Source organism: Asterias rubens, chromosome 7 (assembly GCF_902459465.1).
Source record: "Asterias rubens chromosome 7, eAstRub1.3, whole genome shotgun sequence".
Lineage (NCBI taxonomy): Eukaryota > Metazoa > Echinodermata > Asteroidea > Forcipulatida > Asteriidae > Asterias > Asterias rubens.
Window position 1 is genome coordinate 2,138,910 of NC_047068.1, and position 22,685 is coordinate 2,161,594.

At 38.6% G+C, this 22,685-nt stretch overlaps 2 protein-coding genes across 2 annotated transcripts; one reads left to right on the forward strand and one right to left on the reverse strand.

Moving 5' to 3' along the window:
* Positions 1–3,696: 3,696 nt before the first annotated feature.
* LOC117292909 (NADH dehydrogenase [ubiquinone] 1 beta subcomplex subunit 10-like) lies at positions 3,697–12,350 on the reverse strand. The gene is made up of 4 exons (XM_033775085.1): positions 12,197–12,350; positions 7,512–7,650; positions 6,148–6,287; positions 3,697–4,807 (listed from the first exon to the last, which is right to left on the reverse strand). Exons 1-4 carry the CDS (start codon positions 12,267–12,269, stop codon positions 4,707–4,709), a joined length of 453 nt encoding a protein of 150 aa, XP_033630976.1. The 5' UTR covers positions 12,270–12,350; the 3' UTR covers positions 3,697–4,706.
* Positions 12,351–12,618: 268 nt separating this feature from the next.
* Positions 12,619–19,197, forward strand: LOC117292743 (60S ribosomal protein L3-like). The gene is made up of 9 exons (XM_033774893.1): positions 12,619–12,706; positions 14,505–14,697; positions 15,089–15,257; positions 15,930–16,065; positions 16,549–16,735; positions 16,986–17,248; positions 17,445–17,540; positions 18,012–18,131; positions 18,640–19,197. The coding sequence occupies exons 1-9, from the start codon at positions 12,704–12,706 to the stop codon at positions 18,685–18,687; spliced, it is 1,215 nt and encodes a 404-aa protein (XP_033630784.1). The 5' UTR covers positions 12,619–12,703; the 3' UTR covers positions 18,688–19,197.
* Positions 19,198–22,685: the final 3,488 nt, after the last annotated feature.

Consider the following 22,685-nt stretch of genomic DNA (forward strand, 5'->3'; position numbering starts at 1 on the left):
GAACATGAAAATTAACCCTACGGATAAATCATGTTGTTCAAATTACAAATTGCGTACACATTAACCATTTTTTCCCTTTATGATATCCGTCCAACTTGTAAATATCAATAAACTTTAAAAAATGAGTTTTGCACAGTGAGCATGTACAGGTTACATTAATAAAAAGTAATAAAGGATGAAAATCTGTAAATTTTGAACATGAATGAAAAAATTGTATGTAAAATTTGACACATCATTTGGTAGAATTACTAGAATTTGTCTGTTTTTAATAAAGTAAGATGCACTGTACAAGGTTGTACTTGTTACAATTTTAAATTCCAAGTTTGAAAATGCATGCACCCAAAAATCTTCAAGTTGTACATACCTTTAATATTTGCTAATGCATGCATTTCATTGTTGTGCTGCTTGTGTAGCGGAACACATCGCAGTGTAGAGATAATTGCCATGAGCAAAGTTTATTTTTCATACCCAGCGTATCTCTAGTTCATGAGTAAAAAGTCACAAAATCTGAAGCCCAGCTTTAGACCAATGATCATTTTCTGTGTTCAATCTGGAGGACCTACTTAAATGCACCCACTCCACCAAGTATGTATGCATTCAAGTTTCCCAATCTTACATTTAATTTAATTTTGTTTGAGTTGTCTCCAATTCATCTTTAATATTGCAATGCATAATTGTTTTACTTTATAGAGTTTGAAGAATCAATAAATGATGTTTGAAGAAACTCTGTTTTGCAGTGTATGAATTGTCATGTCCCATTGGAATACATAGACATGTATATGTACACATGTATAGTGTATTCAAATTGCATTGTCCTTTAAATGTGTTTAAAACATGTACTGGAAGTGATGTCAGCTTGGTGATTTTCATCTTTTCAAAGAAAGTGAAATACATGCACACTAAATATTCTGCCTTTTGAAGGGAAGGTACACTATTGGTAATTGTCATAGACCAGTCTTCTCACTTGGTGTATCCCAACAACAACATAAAATAACAAGCCTGTGAAAATTTGAGCTAAATTGGTCATCAAAGTTGCGAGAAAATTATGAGAGAAATAACACCCTTGTTGGACGAATGTGTGTGCTTATAGATAGGAATAAAAGACTTCTGGCTAGAAGTCTTTTATTATTTTAATGAGAAATTACCTCTTTCTCAAAATCTATGATACTTCAGAGGGAGCCATTTCTCACAATGTTTTATACTACCAACAGCTCTCCAATCCTCGTAACTAAGTCAGTTTTTAAGTTAATATTTGTTTTGAGTAATTACCAAACGTGTACCTTCCCTTTAAATACCAAACATTGTATCCTGGGGCATGATTCCGAGTCTGCCATCTTAAAACCAAGCCTAACCAAGCCAATAACTCGATTACCTTTTGGTAGTAGCAGCTGCGTCACTGTGGTTCACCAAACACATGGAAACGCCTATCCAATGTTTTTGGTTGGGGTCACCAAAATGCACTCTTGAAAAGCATCTATTTAAGCGGCAGTGTACACTTGAGTTCAAGTCTAAGATCGCGGTTTGTTTGTCAGCATCAGCCATGCAAAACTCAATTTGCCTCCCATAGAGTGGCTATCACATGCCCATACAAGAAGAAAAATGTGTTACCATTGGTTTCAATGGAATCATTAAGTAATTCACATCCAATTTTCAAACCAGCATCAATGTTTTTTTACGGGCCAGTCACACTGCTGCGATAACGATCACGTTAACAAGACACACCCTTGATTGGTTGAATAAGCGTGCGTGTGTTTGGAGCAGTTCAACCAGTAGAATGTGTTCTCTTTGCGTTGTGATCGTTATCCCTGCAGTGTGACTGGCCCTTAACTCGAGCAACGAACAGAATTCCCAAGTCTGTGATCGAAATGTTAGCAAAGAAAAACAGGCTGTATTTCAGGCAATACTGTATTGACTACAAGTAGGCAAAAATCCACATCACAGACTTGAAACCAAGTCTAGCAATGGCATGTTCTCTGAGAGGGCCGGGTGAACAGAAACCAGTTGCAGACTGGTATTCTTTTTAAAGAAAGCCTAGTACTATGTCAAAGTTTTTGATCTACTCTTTACAAGGAAATAAAATTCAAACTGAACCTCGTACTCACACACACACAAAATGTGGGTGAAATGTTTCACATGTATGTACATGTACAGCCATTCTCAACAATGGCGGTACTTCAGACAAATACTGTACACTTAAATCAGAAAACTGCATCTCTATAATAATATCCATAACTTGACTTCACAGCTCTTTCTTGAGTAACAAATTCATGTCACAATATAAGTAAGTTATAGATCACTAGTGTATATGCACACACAGATGGTCGGAAAGCTAACCATGGTTATTTTATTTAAAATAAAATCATTTGAAAATAATTGATTACAGTGTAATCTCAAGACTAGATGTACATGTACATGTGCCTCACAGTATACATAGTTGGCATTGGATCTCTTTTCAAAATTTGGGGCCCGCAAACGCATTTGCTTTTTTGACTGCGCCCCGGTGCCCAGTTTCTTGCAATGTTCTAGAAATCGTGCGTTGTTTACACAAAGACACTAATGCGCAAGGTCAGACCGGATGTCGCATGACATGTTCCCTCAGGGGATACATGCTCTGTGCTGACTGTTTAAGAGAATATTGGCTGAAATATGCTAACATATAAAACATGCTTACATTAAACATAAAGTTTTCTACTATAATAAACTTAAACGTCTAAACAAATGTTCAAAACAGAAACATTATCTTGTTAACCAACATTTTATTCATAGTTTTAACACACATCAAACTTCTGGCATCACAACTGGCAATGAGCCTTTCATTGTCGGACATTGGAGGAACGTATTCCATGGTATAAATGCCCGAGATTCTTCTTTTATTTTTTAGTAAATTACTTCATTTATATTCATGTACATACATGCATTGAATAAGACAATGCTTTGCTTTATTATGCCCATAGGGGTTTGACCCAAGGGGGAAAAACAACTGCCCTCACAAATTTGTGCAAAACAGTGGGGACATTTCTTGCACAGCATGAAGAAAACAAATTGGACAGACAAGGCAAACAATACTTTTTACCAGGTGTTAGAAATTTGAAATTTGCTGCAGAAAGTTGACTTTCCTGACTCGTCCAGAAAACTCTATTCTTCTTTTCATTGGAAGTTGACTTGAAGTCAGGGTAACTATAGAAGGCCACTTCAAGGTATGGGCTACAATAATTTTGTTTCAGAGGCCGTTGCCACCTACTCCTAGGGCTGAAACAGGGTTACCCCTTTTACAGTCCATACGGATGTAGGCTTGGGTATCATCAGTCTGAAGCCTGGCCGGTAGAGCAGAAAGCACTACCTCCCCAATTTTACGTAGCAAGTGTCACGAACGGGATTCGAACCCACACTCTGTTGATCAAACACCAGATCTTGAATCCTGTGCTCTTAACCACTTGGCCATGACACGCCAGACCTTCTGGTTATACTTCATTTCGGGTTCCTCACTTCCATTTGTGGTGAAAGAGAACATACATGTACAAAGCCCCATATAGTGATAGGATAAAAACCAAAACACTGTATTGTTACATCAGTTTGGAAATGAGGAAATCCTTAACAAATTGGCATGTTTCTAATAAATGTAAATTTGTTGGAGGATAACAGAAAGTCTGATACAGCAAAATTGATCGAATCCAATACAGCAGTGATCTCTTTGTGTTTCAGTCGCTGCTTAACGTTTAAGAAATCAATTCATTACATGGGTTTGTTTACCATTGCTTTAACAACTACATCATCACATCAGGTAAAACCACTCCACACACCTGTACTGGATGACAACATCCAATGGATAGGCCTATCAGAGGGATCAGGAAATTCAAAGAATAGTTGAGATGAATATTCAGAGAAAACTTTCATGGAGCAGCTAAAACACAAAATTCCTGGCTGAGCCCAATTTGTGAATCGTACAGAATGTGCATTGTTTAATTATTAGTCTCCAATAATTAAATGGCTTAATTTTCTGTGTTGAGCAGGTCTGCTTTATTTGGCCAAAGAGGATCACAATAAATGGAAAGAGACCTCATTGTAATTTGCACACTCAACAAACATATGAATGGTACTGTTTTATGATATATAATTTTCTGTCTATCAGTTTCCCTGTACTCTCTATGGATCGTTACGTTTTGGATGAGAATCATCTTGCAAGGTAAGCTTACTAAAATGGGAAACCTTTTTATAAGCAATATCAACATGTACTCTGTTCATAAGCATGTTTCTAACCAATGACAGTGTAAACTTCCCCAATTAGCAAACAAACTCCCCTTCTCAACACAAATTTTAAATAACCATATGGTTTTCCAGTCATTTAGTTTAAAAACAATTACACGCAACAGGAAGAAACTTGGTGATAACAGTAGAGTAAGCCAGATTTACATTGTCTAAGGGCAAAAATGTTGTGCTGTACAATTTCTAGGGGCACTACACTGCTACAAAACCAGCACGTCATTTGGTTGCTAAAATTGTTCACCAAGAATCCTTTGTGCACCGATCATTTCTTGTCATTGGGACTAGCATGGGTTATTGCCTCTGTTACTTCCATGAAGTTACACAGCTGCAAGTTCAAACCTCAGGTTATACGAACCAAACCATTTCTTCCAATGTAGATTTTCCAAAGCTTTATAGTCAATAAAATAAAAACTGTTAAAGATTCTCAAACTAGATCACTTAATTTATTGTGCAGTTTCTTTGCTTCTTCTTCTCTCATTCAATAAGCGGTTCTTCTGTTTCATCATGCATCGAATAGCGCTACTTCCAGCACCAAGATCTCCATCTGTAGGAAGAAAAGGACAATTTTGTTTAATTTTCTTTGTTTTAAAGACACTGCCGTCGATTTCACAAAACTCTTCCTAACTTAAGACTAATCTTAGGACTTAGGACGAGTCCCAACCCTGCACAGTAGCATGCAGACCTTAAGATTAATCCTAAGTTAGGAAGAGTTACTCGTCCTAACTCGAGATAAGACGAGTCCTAACTCTTTGTGAAATCGACGGCTGGACACTATAATTTAGCTCAATAAGTCGTCCAAGTTGCAAGAGAATATTGAAAGAAAAAACACCCTTGTTGCACAATTTGTGTGCTTTCAGATGCTTGATTTCGAGACCTCAAATTCAAATTCTGAGGTCTCGAAATCAAATTCAAATATTTTATTGAGAATTTACTTTTTTCTCAAAAAATACATTACTTCAGAGGGAGCTGTTTCTTACAAAGTTTTATACAATCAACAACTCCCCATTACTCGTATGAGTAATTACCAATAGTGTTCAGTGATTTTAAGGCTGCAACTATACTTTGTGTATATAATTTAAAGGCAAAGCAGACAGCATTCAATTTCTCCCAAACTAAAGGAAACGATAGTTGTCTCTAACCACATGTACAGTAGATGATGGCAACTATTCTTATGACATTCTGTTCACCTTTGTACCAGCACCTTTGTACCATCTACCAAAATATTTTGCTTGAAATGTTGTCATTTTTCAGATATGCATGTGTATATGTATTTATTCAAATTGATCACTTCAATATTTGCAATTGTAACCGAATACTTCACATTACTTAGTCCACATTTCAGGCCTGGAATTTCATTTTGAAAGGGCAAGGCTATTTCATTTTGCAAAGGGCACTTCCATTGGAAAATCTTATAGTCAATGGACAATTTTGAAGGGGCACCAAGGCCAAAACCAGGGGCAAAGAATGCCATGGCCTCCGTGTATTCCAGGATTGCATTTGCACCGGGTATAGATTCTTTTCATTTGATTTGAGGATTGTTAGTCCTTGGTACTCATTATTCAAACCATTACATGATTGCCTACGTCCTAACCCTTGCATTTTCATCCCATCCTTTTTGACTAGTAGATGCTAGACCACACTACATGTTACACTAAGAGTACAACACACCCTCATAGTCAATGCTAGATTACAATCATGTACACTCTACTAATTTATAGATTCATTCTCCGATCAAAATCATTGGTTTTTGGATCATAAACATCTTTTGCATGTTTTGCATTTCGTTGAAAGATGGGTTTTTTTTTTAGACACACGGTAGTGGCCACCCACTTTTAAACATCTTGCTACTCGCGCGCCTGAGTCAATGTAAGATGTTTTACTTACATTTTGTTTCAAAGTTATCAGCAGCAATCTCATACTCTTCTAAGAGAGGCTTGCAAGCAAACTTGGCATTTGGACCTTCTCTCGTTGAGCATTCTCCAAGACGTTCCTGAAGAATAATGATTATCTCTTGTTCTACCAACCTGAAATTAAAGAAACAACACATAATAATCATAATAATTATAATAATAATAATAATAATGCATTTATAATGCGCCATCATAATAATATTTGGTTTTTATATAGCGCTTTATAGACCATGTCTCAAAGCGCTTCCAACATTATTACCCCTGGTCACTGGGCCTTAAATCATTCCTTAAACCATCTCAGCTCCCCCTTGGGAGTATACAGCCTGTGCCGCCAAATTTGTAGCACACTAAGCTAAGCCAACCACAAGAACCATTTGTGCCCTCACAGGTACCCATTTACCCCTTGGTGGAGAGAAGCAATTACAGTTAAGTGTCTTGCTAAAGTATCACGACCGGGATTCGAACCCACACTCTGCTGAACAGAAACACCAGAGCTTGAGTTCATTTCTCTTATTGGCTCAGCCACGACACACCCCACATGAACAAGATAACAAAAAGTGGCTGATCAAGGGTGAACTCTGTAAGTGTGCAGTGCTATCAGGTTTCTTTCCAGAATTATTCAAAACTGTGTGGAGTATTTTGAACCCCAATTTTTTATGTTTGGCCGATGTATGCTGAATCGCAAGGTCTTCAGAATGTTTGGTCTTTAACTTGGTTTTAAAAGCCCCACCGTGCAATCTGTAGCATTCTATATGTTTTTCTCTTCATTTTGTGTGTGAAACTATACACAATTTGCACAAATCGACACGCAATATGCGTGTATTAGCCCATTACGCTAGCTTCTGCATGGGGGTAAACATCACAGCCTTACAAAGTTTAAAGAGATCCTATTCAAACTTTGGTCTACAGAAGAGTAAAAAAAAAACTAAAAACATCAAACTTATAACCAACATGTAAAACATTCATGAGATTCAGCAAAAACAAGAAAAAATGTTTAATGTGTCATCCGCTTTATGCACATTTATACGCTGCCAACTAATGTCAACCAAGAGTATCCCGGTTGTTTGTTTGTACATGTATGTTTGAATGATCTGCCCATCAAGGGAACTCAGCAAACTCCCACAAAGGGATATTAACACCAAGCTGGCAACAGCCAATCTCTCTCATACAAACATTGGTTTAACATCTATGATTTTGAATTACATAAACAAAAAAATTATGAGTCAGTAACTAGACAACATTATTTATTCTAGTCATTGTGAAATGGGGGGGGGGATTTGTGTCAAAAGAAAGAATAGGCATAACTCAAAAACAGAATAATTCCGAAGAAAGGTTTACCTATCTCTCTTATACTGCATCTCAGCCTCAAACAAGCACACATAGTCATCCACATTGCAATCTTCTACTGGTGCAACACGACGGAACTGCCTGTGGTAATAGTAAGAAGGATGCCGATTCTGCTGCTTCTCTACAAAATCTGTTCAAATTGAAACCAGAAAGTACTTGACTATATAAAACAGGATTGGTTTGCAGTTATTGCTAGCTTTAAAATAAAGTCTTTAAAGTCACATTTAATAATAAAGGTAAAAAACAAATGGGGAAACTGACTGGGTTATTTTTTCAACAATTTAGGAATGAACAAAGACAAATCGACTAGAACAGGATTTGAACCTGCGACCTTTGGGTCAACATGCTGCACATTGCTAAGCTGGTCTATCTAGGCCTGATGTTGGTAGTCATCCTGTCTTGTCAAAATCTTTGTTCAAATCAACATTATTTACAAATTCCCAGTCAGTTTCCCTAGTGGTTTATTACTTGATTTTTGAAATAAAAAATCTCAACAAAGCTGCCGCTTCCCAGTTCGTATCGTAACCTTGTGTTTGATCCCTGGCTATACAGCACTAACAGTTTGAATGGCTTCTGATGGGCACCAAAGATATTGACCTTATTAATAAGGAGACTGCCAAGATTAGAGCTGGATAGCTCAGTTTGTTGAGCGTCGGCACGTTAATCCAAAGGTGGCAGGTTCAAATCCCACTAATTTGTTCTCTGTTCAACCCAAATATTAAAAATTGCACCAATAGAGTAATACTCTTTTGGTGCAAGATCAGTGAAACAGTGTGTGTGAACAATAGAAAGGATGTGACTGTGCTGAATGTAGCTGACACTTTTTCACAGTAAATTTGTAATTTCTTCTCAAAGCAGAAAACATGAATCAAACACTTCCCGGTTGAGTTTTCCCTATATAGTGACACCTGTATTTGTTGACTTCCGTAATTCAAACCTTTTACAGCTAGAAATACAGGAAACTAATGGGGGGAAATAGTACTGCAATCCGGTACCAGTCTCGACCAGGTGTTCAGTATGAAAGCAGGGTTATGTATGTTGCCCATAGAGTATATAAGAACTAGAGGGCGCACTGGTGATGCTGCTTGCACAAATGCAACGGGACCGCAAGGAGACACGCGCGCCTTTTTGTACGCGCGTCAAATATGAAGTACACGTTGGAGTCTGTGTTTTATAACGCATGCGATAAACTTACAAAAATGGCCGCACACCGGGCCGCGTAAGCACACACTGCGCAGTGCTGTTTTGTCAACTTACAAAATGGCCGCATGCGCGCATGTCGGGCCGCATATATAGGCCAGTGCGCCCTCAAGGTCTTATATATAACTCTATGATATTGCTATACCCTTCTCTGATAGCCATACATTTGTGTACAGATAGGCCTTGAATCCTAATTGATTTTCCTCTTTTATTTCATGTTCTTCATTCAATAAAGTCAAGCAAGGGGTGTTCTCTTTTCAACGAATCAATGGACCAGTCAAATTGTAGTGATGAACATTAATGGTGCTTGAGGGAATGGTGCAGTCATGGTTGTAGTTGCTTCATCAGTAAGCATTGACGGTACCATTCCTGCCTGCCTCGTCTCTATCTTTGCTTAGATGCAAATGCCTCAAGTTCTGCCAAGTCTTTACATTACAAATCTTCTTTTTAAAAGTCAAGCTGGCTTATGGTCAAAGAGAGAGTAACTTTAAAAGTTTTAGTTACTGTGTTTAAAACCTTCTACATATAGGAATAGCACCAGGCTACTTATCATCTTGCCTTGCTCTCTACCAACCGCCATGCTCAAGCTTGCGATCAGGTTCTGACATCACACGCCTAACTGAACATCCAACCATCAGAACATTCTCATCTGCTCACAATCGGACTTTCTCCTTTGTTGCTCCCCGAATATGGAAAAACCTCCCAGTACGCATCAGAAATTGTAACTCTTTGACATTGTTCAAAAAATCTCTCAAAACCCATTTGTATCGGATGTAATATGTTGTAGTTATAGTTCCATTGGTTTTGTTCTTTTCAGCGCTTTGATCTTGATGTAAAGGTGCTTTACAAATATTTAGTTGTATGTATTTATGTATGTGCAGACTCGGCCATCAACATAGTGTTAACCAGAGGGGCGTCTATGTGTGTGTCCTTTTGACACCCTGTTTTAAATTTAGACATCCTGTTTTATCTGTCAATTACATACATTGTAAATTAACAATTTTGACATCCAGTGTTTAGCTTCCAGGAAGTTTCGACACCCTAAGCAGTTTGTCTTCATGTTCATCTGCAACCTCATCGTGAGCAAGTTGGCCTAAAGTTGATCATCCAACTCTGAACTCTTTTTGATGGCATCAAGTTAAGCTGACTGAGATTCATTCAAATTGGATAAAACGGATTGAGTAGAATGGATGGATTACTTGATGAAGAGGAGTGTCTACTGCTTGGAGAGCCTACAACGTAATCTTTGAACTGCTTAGGTTGATGGATTGTTGTTGGTAGATCAATAGGTCTCTGGTATGAATCCAGCTCAAAGGATCAAAGGATCAAGGTAAAATGATGTCCTGGTTAAATGATGTCACGAGGCTAGGTTAAAGGTTTTGAGTAACAACTCATCATCACCCATTTATCCTTGAAGCTGTAGATCCAAGTGATTTCTGGAAACAATGCCGATACCACCACCACGGTTTCCAGACCGACGGGGTACACTTCATACAGAAAAAAACATGGGGGCAAATGTCTCCAACACTACTTGATCATCATCTTTCAGCCAGGTCTCAGTAAGAAACATGACATCAGTGTCATGTTCAATGATCATTTTACACAAATTAACAGTTTTGTTACGAATGGACTGAGCATAATTTTTTGCCATTTTTAAATTGTAGTGTTTCCATCTTCTTTGTGATTTTGTTTACTTTTTATAGTATTTCTTTGCTTTCTTCGGTTGTTTGCCTGTAGTTGTGCTTTTACCTTGTCTTTTGGTTTTTGATGTGTGAACAAGGGTCCCCTTTTAGTGGGCCTGTGTGCCTGTTCGGGGTTTCCCTTTTGCACCAATGTAAATTTTTATGTATTTGTGCAATGAAGGTAATAAAAAAAAAAATGTAAAATAAAAATTCCATAGGCACATGATGCATGCAGTTATCTATTGGACTACATGTAGGTGTGGAAGGAGTTGTACATTTGTACCATTCATTAGATTGTGATTGTTATAGTTACCACTCCCAGTCAGTAGTGGTAGAGGATGTCTGTAGACATACAGTATATGGGAAGACTGGCATGTTGAACAGTAAGTGTTTTCAGTAGCAACAATTGTTACCAGGAATAAGTCATTGTGTTGTGTAGTTGCGGTAACCCTCCTTCCATAACCCTCGGCCGTCGGGAGGAGGGTTACGTTATTGCAACTATGTGTCGTGTTGATTGGGTGGACAATGATCAGTTGAATGGAGACAACTAAAAGCAGTGTTTTCAGGGCATGCAAGCGTTTCAGCTTTAAGGCACCAAAACAAAAGTGTTGCAGTCAACTTTAGTACTTTTAATAGAGCCATAAATCTCTGTATCTGTTTGGTACTGCACACAGACTCCACTATTGGGATTTCAATGGTGCAGGCGCGAGGTGGCTAGTAGTGGATTAATAGTGGGCCCCCCGAATACTAATAAGCAAACTGTTCAGCAGAAAGTGTAAGTACAGCACTCGGGTTGAAACTGGCTTCTTCAAAACTGGTCAGGAACAGGAACGAGATGTTTTGACAAACCCCTGAAAAGTACTTAGCTGGAAACCACTAAAAATTAGAGGGAAATCTAGAAGGCTAGCCATGTTCTACAAACTTGTCAATAATTTAGATGAAAACCCTCTTCAAGACTTTGCACAACATTCCACTCGACCCTCCTCCAGAACACACAATCTTCAATTCCATCAAATTCGTCACACAACTAAAAGCTATGGCAGCAGTTTTTTCCGGCCACTACTTCTAGAAAATATAATAAGACATTTTTTTGCCGGCTCAACTATACAGATACAGAATGGGAAAAGTTTCTGTATGGCACCACCACTTTTTCATCCGATATGAAATAATATAGGCCTAGCTAGTTACTAACTAGCATAATTTACCTCAATATATCCCTTTTTGTAAAAATGAGTGAAAAAATGGTGCCGCCTTACGGAAAGTTATCCGTATGCTATGGAGAAGTGCCCACACGCGCTGCGCATGCACATTTAGTTTTTTCCTTGGCGTTATTTCCTGACTTACGGACATTACCGAGTATCACCTAGACGTAGAAAAAAAAGTAGAAGTAGGCTACTACTACTACTAGTCTATTATCTCTATATAAATTAAAGTATAATTTTTTGATAAAAACAAAAGAAAGCACAAAATAAGCACATTTAGCTATGAAATTTGGCCCTGCCCCCCTGTGCTACTCCTACTTTTAGTACTTAGAACTATGATGAGTATGAGTATGACTATGATATGAGGTTCGTTCCGCTATCGTCATTAGTGGAGACAATAGCGGAACGAACCTCATAAAACATAGTTCAACTTATAGGACTCAGGAGTACCCAAAACAAAGGAGGATTCATTGAACCCATTCATTTTAATAAATAAATAGCCCCTCTAACCTAACTTAACAATTTAATTTTTTTTTATAAATTTAATTTTAATTATTAACATTTTTATAAAACACAGACCACACAGCCCTACCTCTAATGAATGTAACTGGTCCGTCCACAGTGTAATAAAAAGCTTTTCCTATGAACTCATCCAGAACACCCATCTTTTTCAAAATTCTTGAGCAAAAGTCACAGAGCTCAAAACAGTACAAAATTAAGTTTTCGTGTAAAGCAAAAACTCGAGTCCAAAGGCCAAAGGTCATGATGAAGATCGGTCGAGCATTTTTTTGTAAAATTCAATCACAGCTCTTATAGTTGTTGTTAAAATAAATTGTATTATTTAAATATAAACATTTAAAAGTTAACTTTTAAAAATCAACTACGTACACTTTTGTTTTTATTATCAATTGTTTTGTTTAATTCTTTTAAAGATAGTGTTTGTTTTTGTTAGTGTCCACTGCAATTATGCGAATGAGGATATACACGTGTCGTCATCGACAGACTAGTCTGGTATCCTAAGTAATTTAACGTTAAATTTCGCTATAAAATGCTGGCGTATCCAACTATTCGGTCTCTTTGAAAGTCCTTCGGCCCCGAAATGGTAATGATGAAAACTGATCTGTGGAAAATGTTCAATCTGTTTAATGTTATATATTTCAGGCCCATCTGATTTTCACAATTGATTCAACGGAAACGTTGTTGAGAAATCTATGCTTACAGTAAAATATTTGTTAATGTTAAGGATTTTGAAATGTGTTATTCTGTAAATTAAAACGACATGCGTGAACCATTAATTATGATCATTTCACTTCACGTGTATCGATACATCATAGTGTTTTTTGTTTTTTTTAGATTTCCGTATCCCCTCACCACTGCCTCCACTTTTTTTCACAACGAATGAAAAAGTGATGACAGGCACAGGGTAGTATGCGGAAACTTTCCCCCACTTTTGTGGCCATCTCTGAATCCTTGGCTGGACCTCCATGATTTAGCCGACCATGCCGACATTTACCGAACCGTTTGCGTTGGTTGATTGAAGCATGATTGAAGGTGTACTCACCAAGGACGGGTCGGCGGTTTAATCAAATAAAAGTGCTAACTTTTGACCTGGGTGATTTGGATGCTTAATAAAAAAAGGTTTCTATTTCGTCTGAATTACTTCTATCAAAAGTCGATGACGTTTACTTACCTGCTTACCATGCCTACTGACGCCATTTTGGCGTGTATTTTATAAGATTATGATGTCATTAATGATAGTTGCGATAACGTAACCCCTCGGTCGGCAGGTAGTCAATTCAATTGGCTGGTACCTGCGGTTGTGTTCAGCGCTTGGGGTCAGCGCTAGTTGCGATAATCGTAACCCTCCATCCTCCCGACGGTCGGAGACCGGAGGTTTACGACACAAGACTGATATTATCGGTGTAACTAGCAGTTTTGACCAGTTTTTGCCAGACTCGTGATCAGATTCGTCCTTTTTTTCCACCTTCCAAAATCATGACAGACATTCTAAACACATGGAGTTGATCTTTATTGTATGACAACGTCATCTGGAACCCTTAAAACAACATCATGAAAATATTTGGCAGAAAAAACGACAAAAACTTACCAAAAGACTGACCAAATATATCCATAATCCATAGCGGGGCCAACTAGTGATTTTGAACGTCGCACTTGCTTGGCAACAACCAATCAGCGTGACCCAACCAAACACGCATCTGGACGAGCCATGGCTGTCGTATGCGTATCGGCCATTCCAGCTTGCAAACTCACCGCCTGTGTGTGTAAGCACCGATCCCCCGCACCGAGTGCGCAGCATGCAGGCATGTACTGTATGAACATCGTGCGTGCACAAACTATACAGCTCGTAAGTACCGTGTGCTGCTCCATACCCCCACATGGCCAAACACACCCTGACGTTGTGTGTGTTTGGTTGGGTCACGCTGATTGGTTGTTGCCATATCCCGCAGCGAATTCCCAGGTTCATATTTTGAACCTGTCGCATCGCTTTGCAAACGCATTTTTTTGTTTTTGGGCTAAACCACTCTGTAAAAGGGGTGTTACAATGTTGCAGTGTGTGTGCCCCATTATGAGTGAATGGCGTGCAATGCAAACGGACAGCACGCACTGAGGGTTACGTTAGCGCAACTAACAAAACACATGTCCACGCGTCTGGGAACCACAAAATACTGGTACCCTGTGCGAGCACAATGGCTACAGTACAGATGTCTCAGCTAGCAGGTGGGCAAGGCCTATCATCATTCACCAAAACTGCTACGGGAATTGAAATTATAATATCTGTATCTTGTGTACAATTTTGTCCTATCTACAGATTATGCACAGTTTAGCCTGTTTGCAATCTTTGGTGGTAATAACTATATTTCGTTGTTTAATCTTGACAGTCTCACCGCAAGTTCTCTGCTCCCCGCCACGGGTCACTGAGCTTTCTGCCAAGGAAGCGCAGTAGACGCCATCGTGGTAAAGTGAAGGCTTTCCCTAAGGATGACCCATCTAAACCAGTTCATCTGACTGCCTTTATGGGTTACAAGGCTGGTATGTCTCACATTGTGCGCCAGGTAGATCGGCCAGGATCAAGTGAGTAGGACTTGCCCATTTTCAAACCATTCTCCTCAAATCAAGACAAACATGTATAGTTTATGCTTTTGTATTTGATTTGTAAATGTTTTGAGAGTTAAGATGATAAGTGGGTGGGGGCTGGCAACGTAGAGAGGATAGCCAAGATCTAGAGATCTGACTTCGTTGGTTGGCAGTAGACATTTGAAATTATTCCTGGTGGTGGTGTTTTAGTTTGGTCCCTTTATTGCTTAAATGATCAATGCAAACATTTATTGTTTTGGGGGGGGGGAACGGTTTCACTGTTAAAAGGTGCCTGACTTGTGTAAATTTCATTCATCTGATGCCAATGGTGTAGTATTGGTTTGAAAGTGGATAGATATTAATGGTCTTCAATACGTTTTGTTGGTAGAAATGAACAAGAAGGAAGTTGTTGAGGGAGTGACCATTGTGGAGACACCTCCTATTGTGGTTGTTGGTGTAGTTGGATACATTGAGACTCCACGAGGGATGCGATCACTTAAGGTGGTTTGGGCTGAGCATCTCAGTGATGAATGCAAGCGACGCTTCTACAAGAACTGGTATGTTCACTCATTCCATACAAAATATCAACAAATAGTTTCATCTGATTAAATTATTTACAAACCATGTAATGAAGCAAACGACCTTAACACTGGCCAAATGCCAGTGGAAACCACGGCGGACCAGCTGAACTTGAAGTTGACTTGACATTGCAATTCATATTGAAATAGCGACGATCAGAAATCAAGATATTTATCAATTGGTATACAACAGTTTTAAATTATTTTTTTAATTGAAAGACCAGTAAAACAAACTTGGTGGACCAGTAAAAAATCAAGCCAAATGGTCCTGCTGGCCAGTTGGAAAAAAAAGTGAGGAGCAACCCCTGATTGGAATTTTGAAATACAACCTGAGTAGTACGATATATTTGATTAATCACTTACAGTAATTGCAATGCCTAACAATTGAGCACTCTCCTCTCAGCCTTGGTTGATGAGAGTAAATCAACATTGACAGTTCCTCTCGGTATACCTTGCTGATGAGCTGTACCCCAGTATATCCCTTCATTCATTCCAACCCTTTGGTTCCGCTCTTAGCTTAACGGCTATGATGAACCATGATGGTTTCTCCGCTCATGTGTGTCTGACACTCGTGATGAGAGCCTAGCAGTCTATTTTCCCTTTAGTAGTCCCCCCGTGTTTGTTTGTTTCCCTATTATGTGCATAATTCAGGTATCGCTCCAAGAAGAAGGCTTTCACAAAGGCTTCCAAGAAGTGGGCCGATGATGCCGGTAAAGCTGAGATTGAGAAGGACTTGAAGACCATGAAGAAATACTGCAAAGTCATCCGTGTCATTGTCCACACTCAGGTATTTATAAATAGCACTTGCATTACTCAATGCGTTTGCACTGTTCAACAAAGTCTTTGGGTTAATGTAGCCTGGATCTACACATGTATACACAAAATAAGTACACGCTGAGATGGCGGTCTTGCACAGAGCATATTGTTCTCTATAATGTAACCATGGGCACTTTCTGAAATTTCTTGATCTTTTCAAGTATTTGATTCTCATTTAGTGACATAAAGTAGTCTTGTAGACAATGTGAGATGCTCAGCCCAGTTAACTTTGTTGTAATTGTTTTATCGAGATGGTATAGTTATTTTTACTTTTAATTCATACAAAGACTTGGCAAATAGAAGCAAATTGTTACAAACTGTGATTTTTCCCAGATTTTGGTATGTAGTGACAGCAGGAACCTATCATCACAAACAACTAGATTGGAAAATTTGTGATATGTGACGATGTAGATGAAACATTTACAATGTATTATTATGACAATATTTGCACTAGATGAAACTGATGAACCAGCGTCAGAAGAAGGCTCATATCATGGAGGTTCAACTGAATGGTGGTTCCATCGCTGACAAGGTGGAATGGGCCAAGGAACACCTGGAGAAGCAGACTAGAGTCACTGAGGTCTTTGCACAGGATGAGATGCTCGATGTCGTTGGAGTCACCAAAGGAAAGGGATTCAAGGGTAAATTGCTTTCCATTCATCATGACAATTTGAAAGTCATTTGCTTGATAATGATGAGAAAATCATGGATTGTGTCAGTTTGCGCTGGCACTCAGACCATATACTGGTGAAAATCCATGCTGCCTTCCTTCTGATGTATCAAAGCCTACTGTAACCATACTGTGTGTTGGCTACTGCTCAGGATGAGAAGAGATATTTGTATTATGTATGGGATGAATTTCTCATGTGTATTTGTATTCTCTGCTACTAGGTGTGACCTCTCGATGGGGTACCAAGAAGCTTCCCCGTAAGACCCACAAAGGTCTACGTAAGGTAGCTTGTATTGGTGCCTGGCATCCTGCTCGTGTTGGTTATGGTGTTGCCCGTGCTGGTCAGAAAGGCTACCATCACCGCACTGAGGTTAACAAGAAGATCTACCGCATTGGAGAAGGTTACCACATGAAGGATGGCAAGCTGATCAAGAACAACGCTTCAACTGATTATGATATCACTGATAAGAGCATCAACCCAATGGTATGTACATCAATTAATTAGTCTATGGATAGACTCATGGTTTTCACGTCGGTCAAACGCATCCAATTTGTATTTAGTTTGTCTTGTTTCTTTATCCATTTGCTTGTTTACTTTTAAAAAGGTACTAGTCAATGAGTTATTTAATGGAACTATTGAGAAAGACTATAATGATGTTTATTTGCTTGTATTGCTATAGGGTGGCTTTCCCCATTATGGTGAGGTGAAGAATGACTTCTTGATGCTGAAGGGATGTATTATGGGCCCCAAGAAGCGCGTCGTCACCCTGCGTAAAGTAAGTAGTGATCCTTGTCTAATTTGATGAGTAAAACCTGGTTCATTCATAACTCCAGCGAATGCTTCGTGCGTAGCAAAACATTTTTACGTGACAATTGGAAGGGGGGCGCGTACTGATAATTGCGTCACCAAAACTTGCTTAGCACTCGCAGGAAGTATGAACCTGGCTTAAGACATTTTGCCTTATCTGTGCTGATAACAGCAAGGAACCTTGCTAACAGACCAAGTCAATGCAACTTTTTTTCAGTAAGTTTGTTGTAGATAGAAACTGATGTGTGAGTATGTAAATGATGAGAAAATCATGGATTGTGTCAGTTTGCGCTGGCACTCAGACCATATACTGGTGAAAATCCATGCTGCCTTCCTTCTGATGTCATATCTTTTTTAATCACACTAAATCATTAAATCTAAGAGCATCTTATTTGACATGAAGTTGAGTTTACTGAGTATTATTGTGTTTCCATTTCAGTCTATGTTGGTCCATACCAAGCGCAAGGCTCTTGAGAAGATCACTCTGAAGTTCATTGACACAACCTCCAAGTTTGGTCACGGACGCTTCCAAACTCATGAGGAGAAGAAGGCTTTCATGGTAAGTGATGACAACGTTGTATTTATTTGGCCTCGTGCAAAGATATTTATACCCAAGTCACAAAAGGTTATGTTAAGCCTGGAAAAACACCTTCCAACATATAATAACCTTTGCATTAAACCAAGGAAATGTTTATTACTAGAGAAAAGGTTGGGTCTTATTACGAATTTGGTGAGGTTTTGCATAACTGTACAATCCAGCAGAAAAGGGATGTAGGCACCTATATATACATGAATCAACAACTAAACAAGTAGGATTTGAAGCTATGTATTTTTGTATTGTGTTGGAAGTAGTAATCCTTGCAGGAGAAATGCTGGTTCTGAGAAGAACCAGGGTTGGGTTAAGTAGAGACATTTCAAACAGTGTCGTTCATCGTCGGGTGAATGGAATATTTCATTCTCATCGGATTACTGTAATGAGAGGAAGTCATGCCAGATTATAATGCAACGTTGAGTGGAGTGTTTACATGTTTAATATTTATTCTTTCTATGTGTTTGTCTAATTGCAGGGCCCTCTGAAGAAGGACCGTATCAAGGCAGAGCAAGCCTCCACTTAAAGATATCATTCTTATTGATCATCACTCAGTTAAATACTTCCAAAGGTTCTCACTTTATTCTTATTTCAGATCGACAAGAAATTAGTTGCTGTTTATTGTATAGCCGCATATTACATAATAAAGTGGAAAAATCACCCTCTTTTGAAGGTGTTTAAATTTAAGCTAGCACAACATTCAACAAGTTTATTCAAAAGAATGGTTAATTCCATTTTGTTCTAATCTAACAGTATTGATATAACTTGTTTTACCCAGTTTGATCAAAATTACATTTCATATTTGACAAAAAGCAATCTTCCATTAAGAACACAATTTGTCTGAAACAGTCAGTAAGGGTTGATGCCTAGCAGAAGTCAAGGTTTTCTTTCTGAAACGATTGCTTTTCCATGTCCACTTTCTCATCTCAATGAAAAAAGACTGCAGTGTTTGTTCAATGATATGATAAAAACATGTAACATCAGAGATGCCTCAATCGGAAGGAGAATAATAAAGATAAACAATCTGATCATAAAATTGCGTAATGGTGTATTTTCTTAGCCTTTGCTTAAAGAGTCGTACTCATTGAAATAGCTGGGCCCCCTTTTTCTACCAAGATGCTGTTAGCACTGGACACCATTGGCTATTACTGAAATTAATTGTTGGCATAAAAACTTAGCAATGGAGAGCTTTTGATAGTATAAAACATTGTGAGAAACAGCTCCCTCTGAAGTAACGTAATTTTTGAGAAAGAAGTAATTCCTCACTTAAAAAGTAATTGATTTTGTGACCCTGGCTGATGTCTCAAAATCAAGCATCTGAAAGCACAACTTATGTGCCAAGGATGTTTTTTTCTTCCATTATTCTCTCGCAACTTTGATGACCAATTGAGTTCAATTTTTAACAGGGTTGTTAGTCTATGCATAATTTGGAGATGCACAAAGTGAGATGATTGGTCTTTGACAATTACCAAAGGTGTCACGTGCCTTGGAGCTCGTTGAGCCCTATTTTGATACATTTATATAAGTAAAACCGGGAGAAACAAATTTCTAACATTATTAAACATTCGATAAGCTACCAACTTTTTACTTTGCAAACAAAAACGTATGCATTGTACATGTACAATGTACATGTATATGTTTATTGACTTACCAGTTTTTTAGATAATTTGGGCCCTGGAAGAAAATAATGTCCTTTTTTGTCGGCGGGGTGTGGGGACTTCTAAAGGTTAATGCTCCCTTGTAGTTTTGTCTGTATTTGGAGGAAGAGAAACTCGGATGGGACTCCCCATATCAAATTCAGAAGAGTTGATGAGTAATTTTCCCTTTAATGAGACTTCTGAGTACTTTATTGATTATGAATATGATATTATTTGACGTACCCCAAGCCTATCTTTTACACAATGGAATCCCTGTTCAACCGGCCGGGAATTTTTTGGACAAGGGAGTGATGAAACAAATGTGCTATCGACAGAGAGTGATTGCGCCCTCTGTTGGCGATGTGATTGAAGTATACACCCCATCGTATTGGTATTTTTTAGAACTGCGCTATTGAGATGAGCATAAACTTGTTGAGAAAAATAATGCGGGGTAGATATTTAGCTGGTGTCAAAATGATCTGCTTAAGTTTATACAGCTAAAGTTCAGAAAAAATGTGGGTCCCGTTTCTGGATTAATCAATTCATCCACAAAACGTTATTCTTGGGGGTTCTCGTGAGGTATTCTGCACCCGCCCCACCATAAAACCAGTAGCGTAAAACGGGGGCACGTGCACCCCCTCCCATTTGAAAATTTAGTACTGTAACGATTACAAGAATAATATTAAATTGTATCGATTTTTTTGGAACACTGGTAGCATATAACTTACTATTTCAAGCCATACCCTTTGCAATGCCATACCCTTTGCAATGGACAGTTATTATTTGTTTCACCAGACGTCTTCAGTACGGTAAATGACTCATCGCCCGCGATCACCTTCTGCCACAGTCTGCTGTTGTATAGTGGAGCTGTGCACTATGGAGCTGTGAGAGCGTGAGTTTGGTTTAAAATACCTGCTTCATTTGAGATACTGCACAGCTCAATTTCTGAAGGCTTTTGTTATGTTTCCTTCATCAACAATAATGCCTCTTAACGGCATTTAGATTGCAACGCAGAGCATTTTCCCCGGCCCTTTAAAGGCAGTGGACACTATTGGTAATTACTCAAAATAATTATTAGCGTAAAACCTTTCTTGGTGACGAGTAATGGGGAGAGGTTGATGGTATAAAACATTCTGAGAAATGGCTCCCTCTGAAGTGCCATAGTAATTTTCCACGAATTTGATTTCGAGACCTCATTTTTAGAACTTGAGGTCTCGAAATCAACTATCTAAACGCACACATCTTCGTGTGACAAGGGTGTTTTTTCTTTCATTATTATCTCGCAAGTTCGATGATCGATTGAGCTCAAATTTTCACAGGTTTGTTATTTTATGCATATGTTGAGATACACCAACTGTGAAGGCTAGTCTTTGACAATTATTAGCAGTAGTGTCACGACCCGCCCTTGCTCATGTGCTCCCCGTGAAAAATGTGTGTGCCCCCCTCCCCCAGGAATACATTTATATACCTTAGTTACACCAGTGCATAAAACTGTCCGGCTGGATAGAATTGCCCAGGAGTATGTACATAAATTGTATAATTTTGCCCATACTTTTGCCCATATTAAGGCTTCAAATAACATTCAACTTTGGAAAGTAGGACAATATCAGATGGGAATTATCTACCTCGTGGGGTAATAAGTCGCCTCGGGAAAATAGAACGCTCTGGGGATCACCTCGGGAGTCATAGTTTTAACCATAAGTTCAAGGAGTCACTTATATAAAAAGATAAACAAGATTGACGCGTCGCATTATCATTTTTCACTTAAAACATTTTTCCACATGTGAAAACCGACGAGTTAGTACCTCGGTAAATTTGCCCCTCTTCTGGTCTTGAAAAAAATTTGTATTACAACGTCCTAATTATTTATTTCGCATGTTTGATGAATCCCAGCAGATCCGAGTAGCGTGGGTTAACCGTTTTGGTTTGGTTTGGGTTCAAGTTTCTTCATCTCGATATTTTTGGTTTACAAAACATTCTTAATGGACAATCTGCACACACAGGCAGTAACGGCAATGGCTTACTCAACGAAAAATGCCATAAAGGGTGAATTGTCTGCAATTTGTTGATTTAATACAAAGAGTAAACACAACTCCGTTTGACATTCACATGTTGTCATTTCTCACGTTTGCACAGTTTCCTTGTTGGTAATACGTCTGTCTCCTAGCAACAATGCTAACCAAACAAAGACCCCGTACTCCCGTAAAACTATAAGTGGCTATTTCCAAGTTATTTCCATCAATGACACTTGTTTTTAAAATGTTACCCGGCCACTTCAATCGTCATAATATTTAGGTCTACACAACATTCATATACCACAGTGTGTGTTTAATGTAAAATGGTGGACCACTCGAGTAATGTCATAGTTGTGAGTGCAGTGGAAGCAGATGGTCTGCTCTCAGCACTGATCAACTGCCAGATGTAAAGATGCCGATTAATAAAATACAGCCCAATTGCTCACAGTCATCGCTAGTTTTTGTTTTAACGGGACAAAAATAAAGCGGCCGAGAATCCATGATGGATGACAATGAATTCAAAACGGTTGTTCATGTAAAGATCTGTAAGATTATGAAGAGTAACGAAATCCTATGGGGCACGATGTGTCAATAAATAGCTCATTAATATTAACACACCCATAGAGCTAACACTATACAAAATATTAGCATCTCTTTATGTATTATGTTTAACTTTATTGTCGTAAAAATTAATAATTGTTCATTTGTTTACCTTTATGGCAGGGTATGTTTGTGCATGGAGCAATGTCAAACGATTGAATGTTGTATGCAGTACGGTAAGATTGTAGTCGGCAATGCCATCCATTGCGGAAAAAGCCACATGGCATATAGGCCTATCGTATACGACACGATATATACAGCCAGTCTGGGAA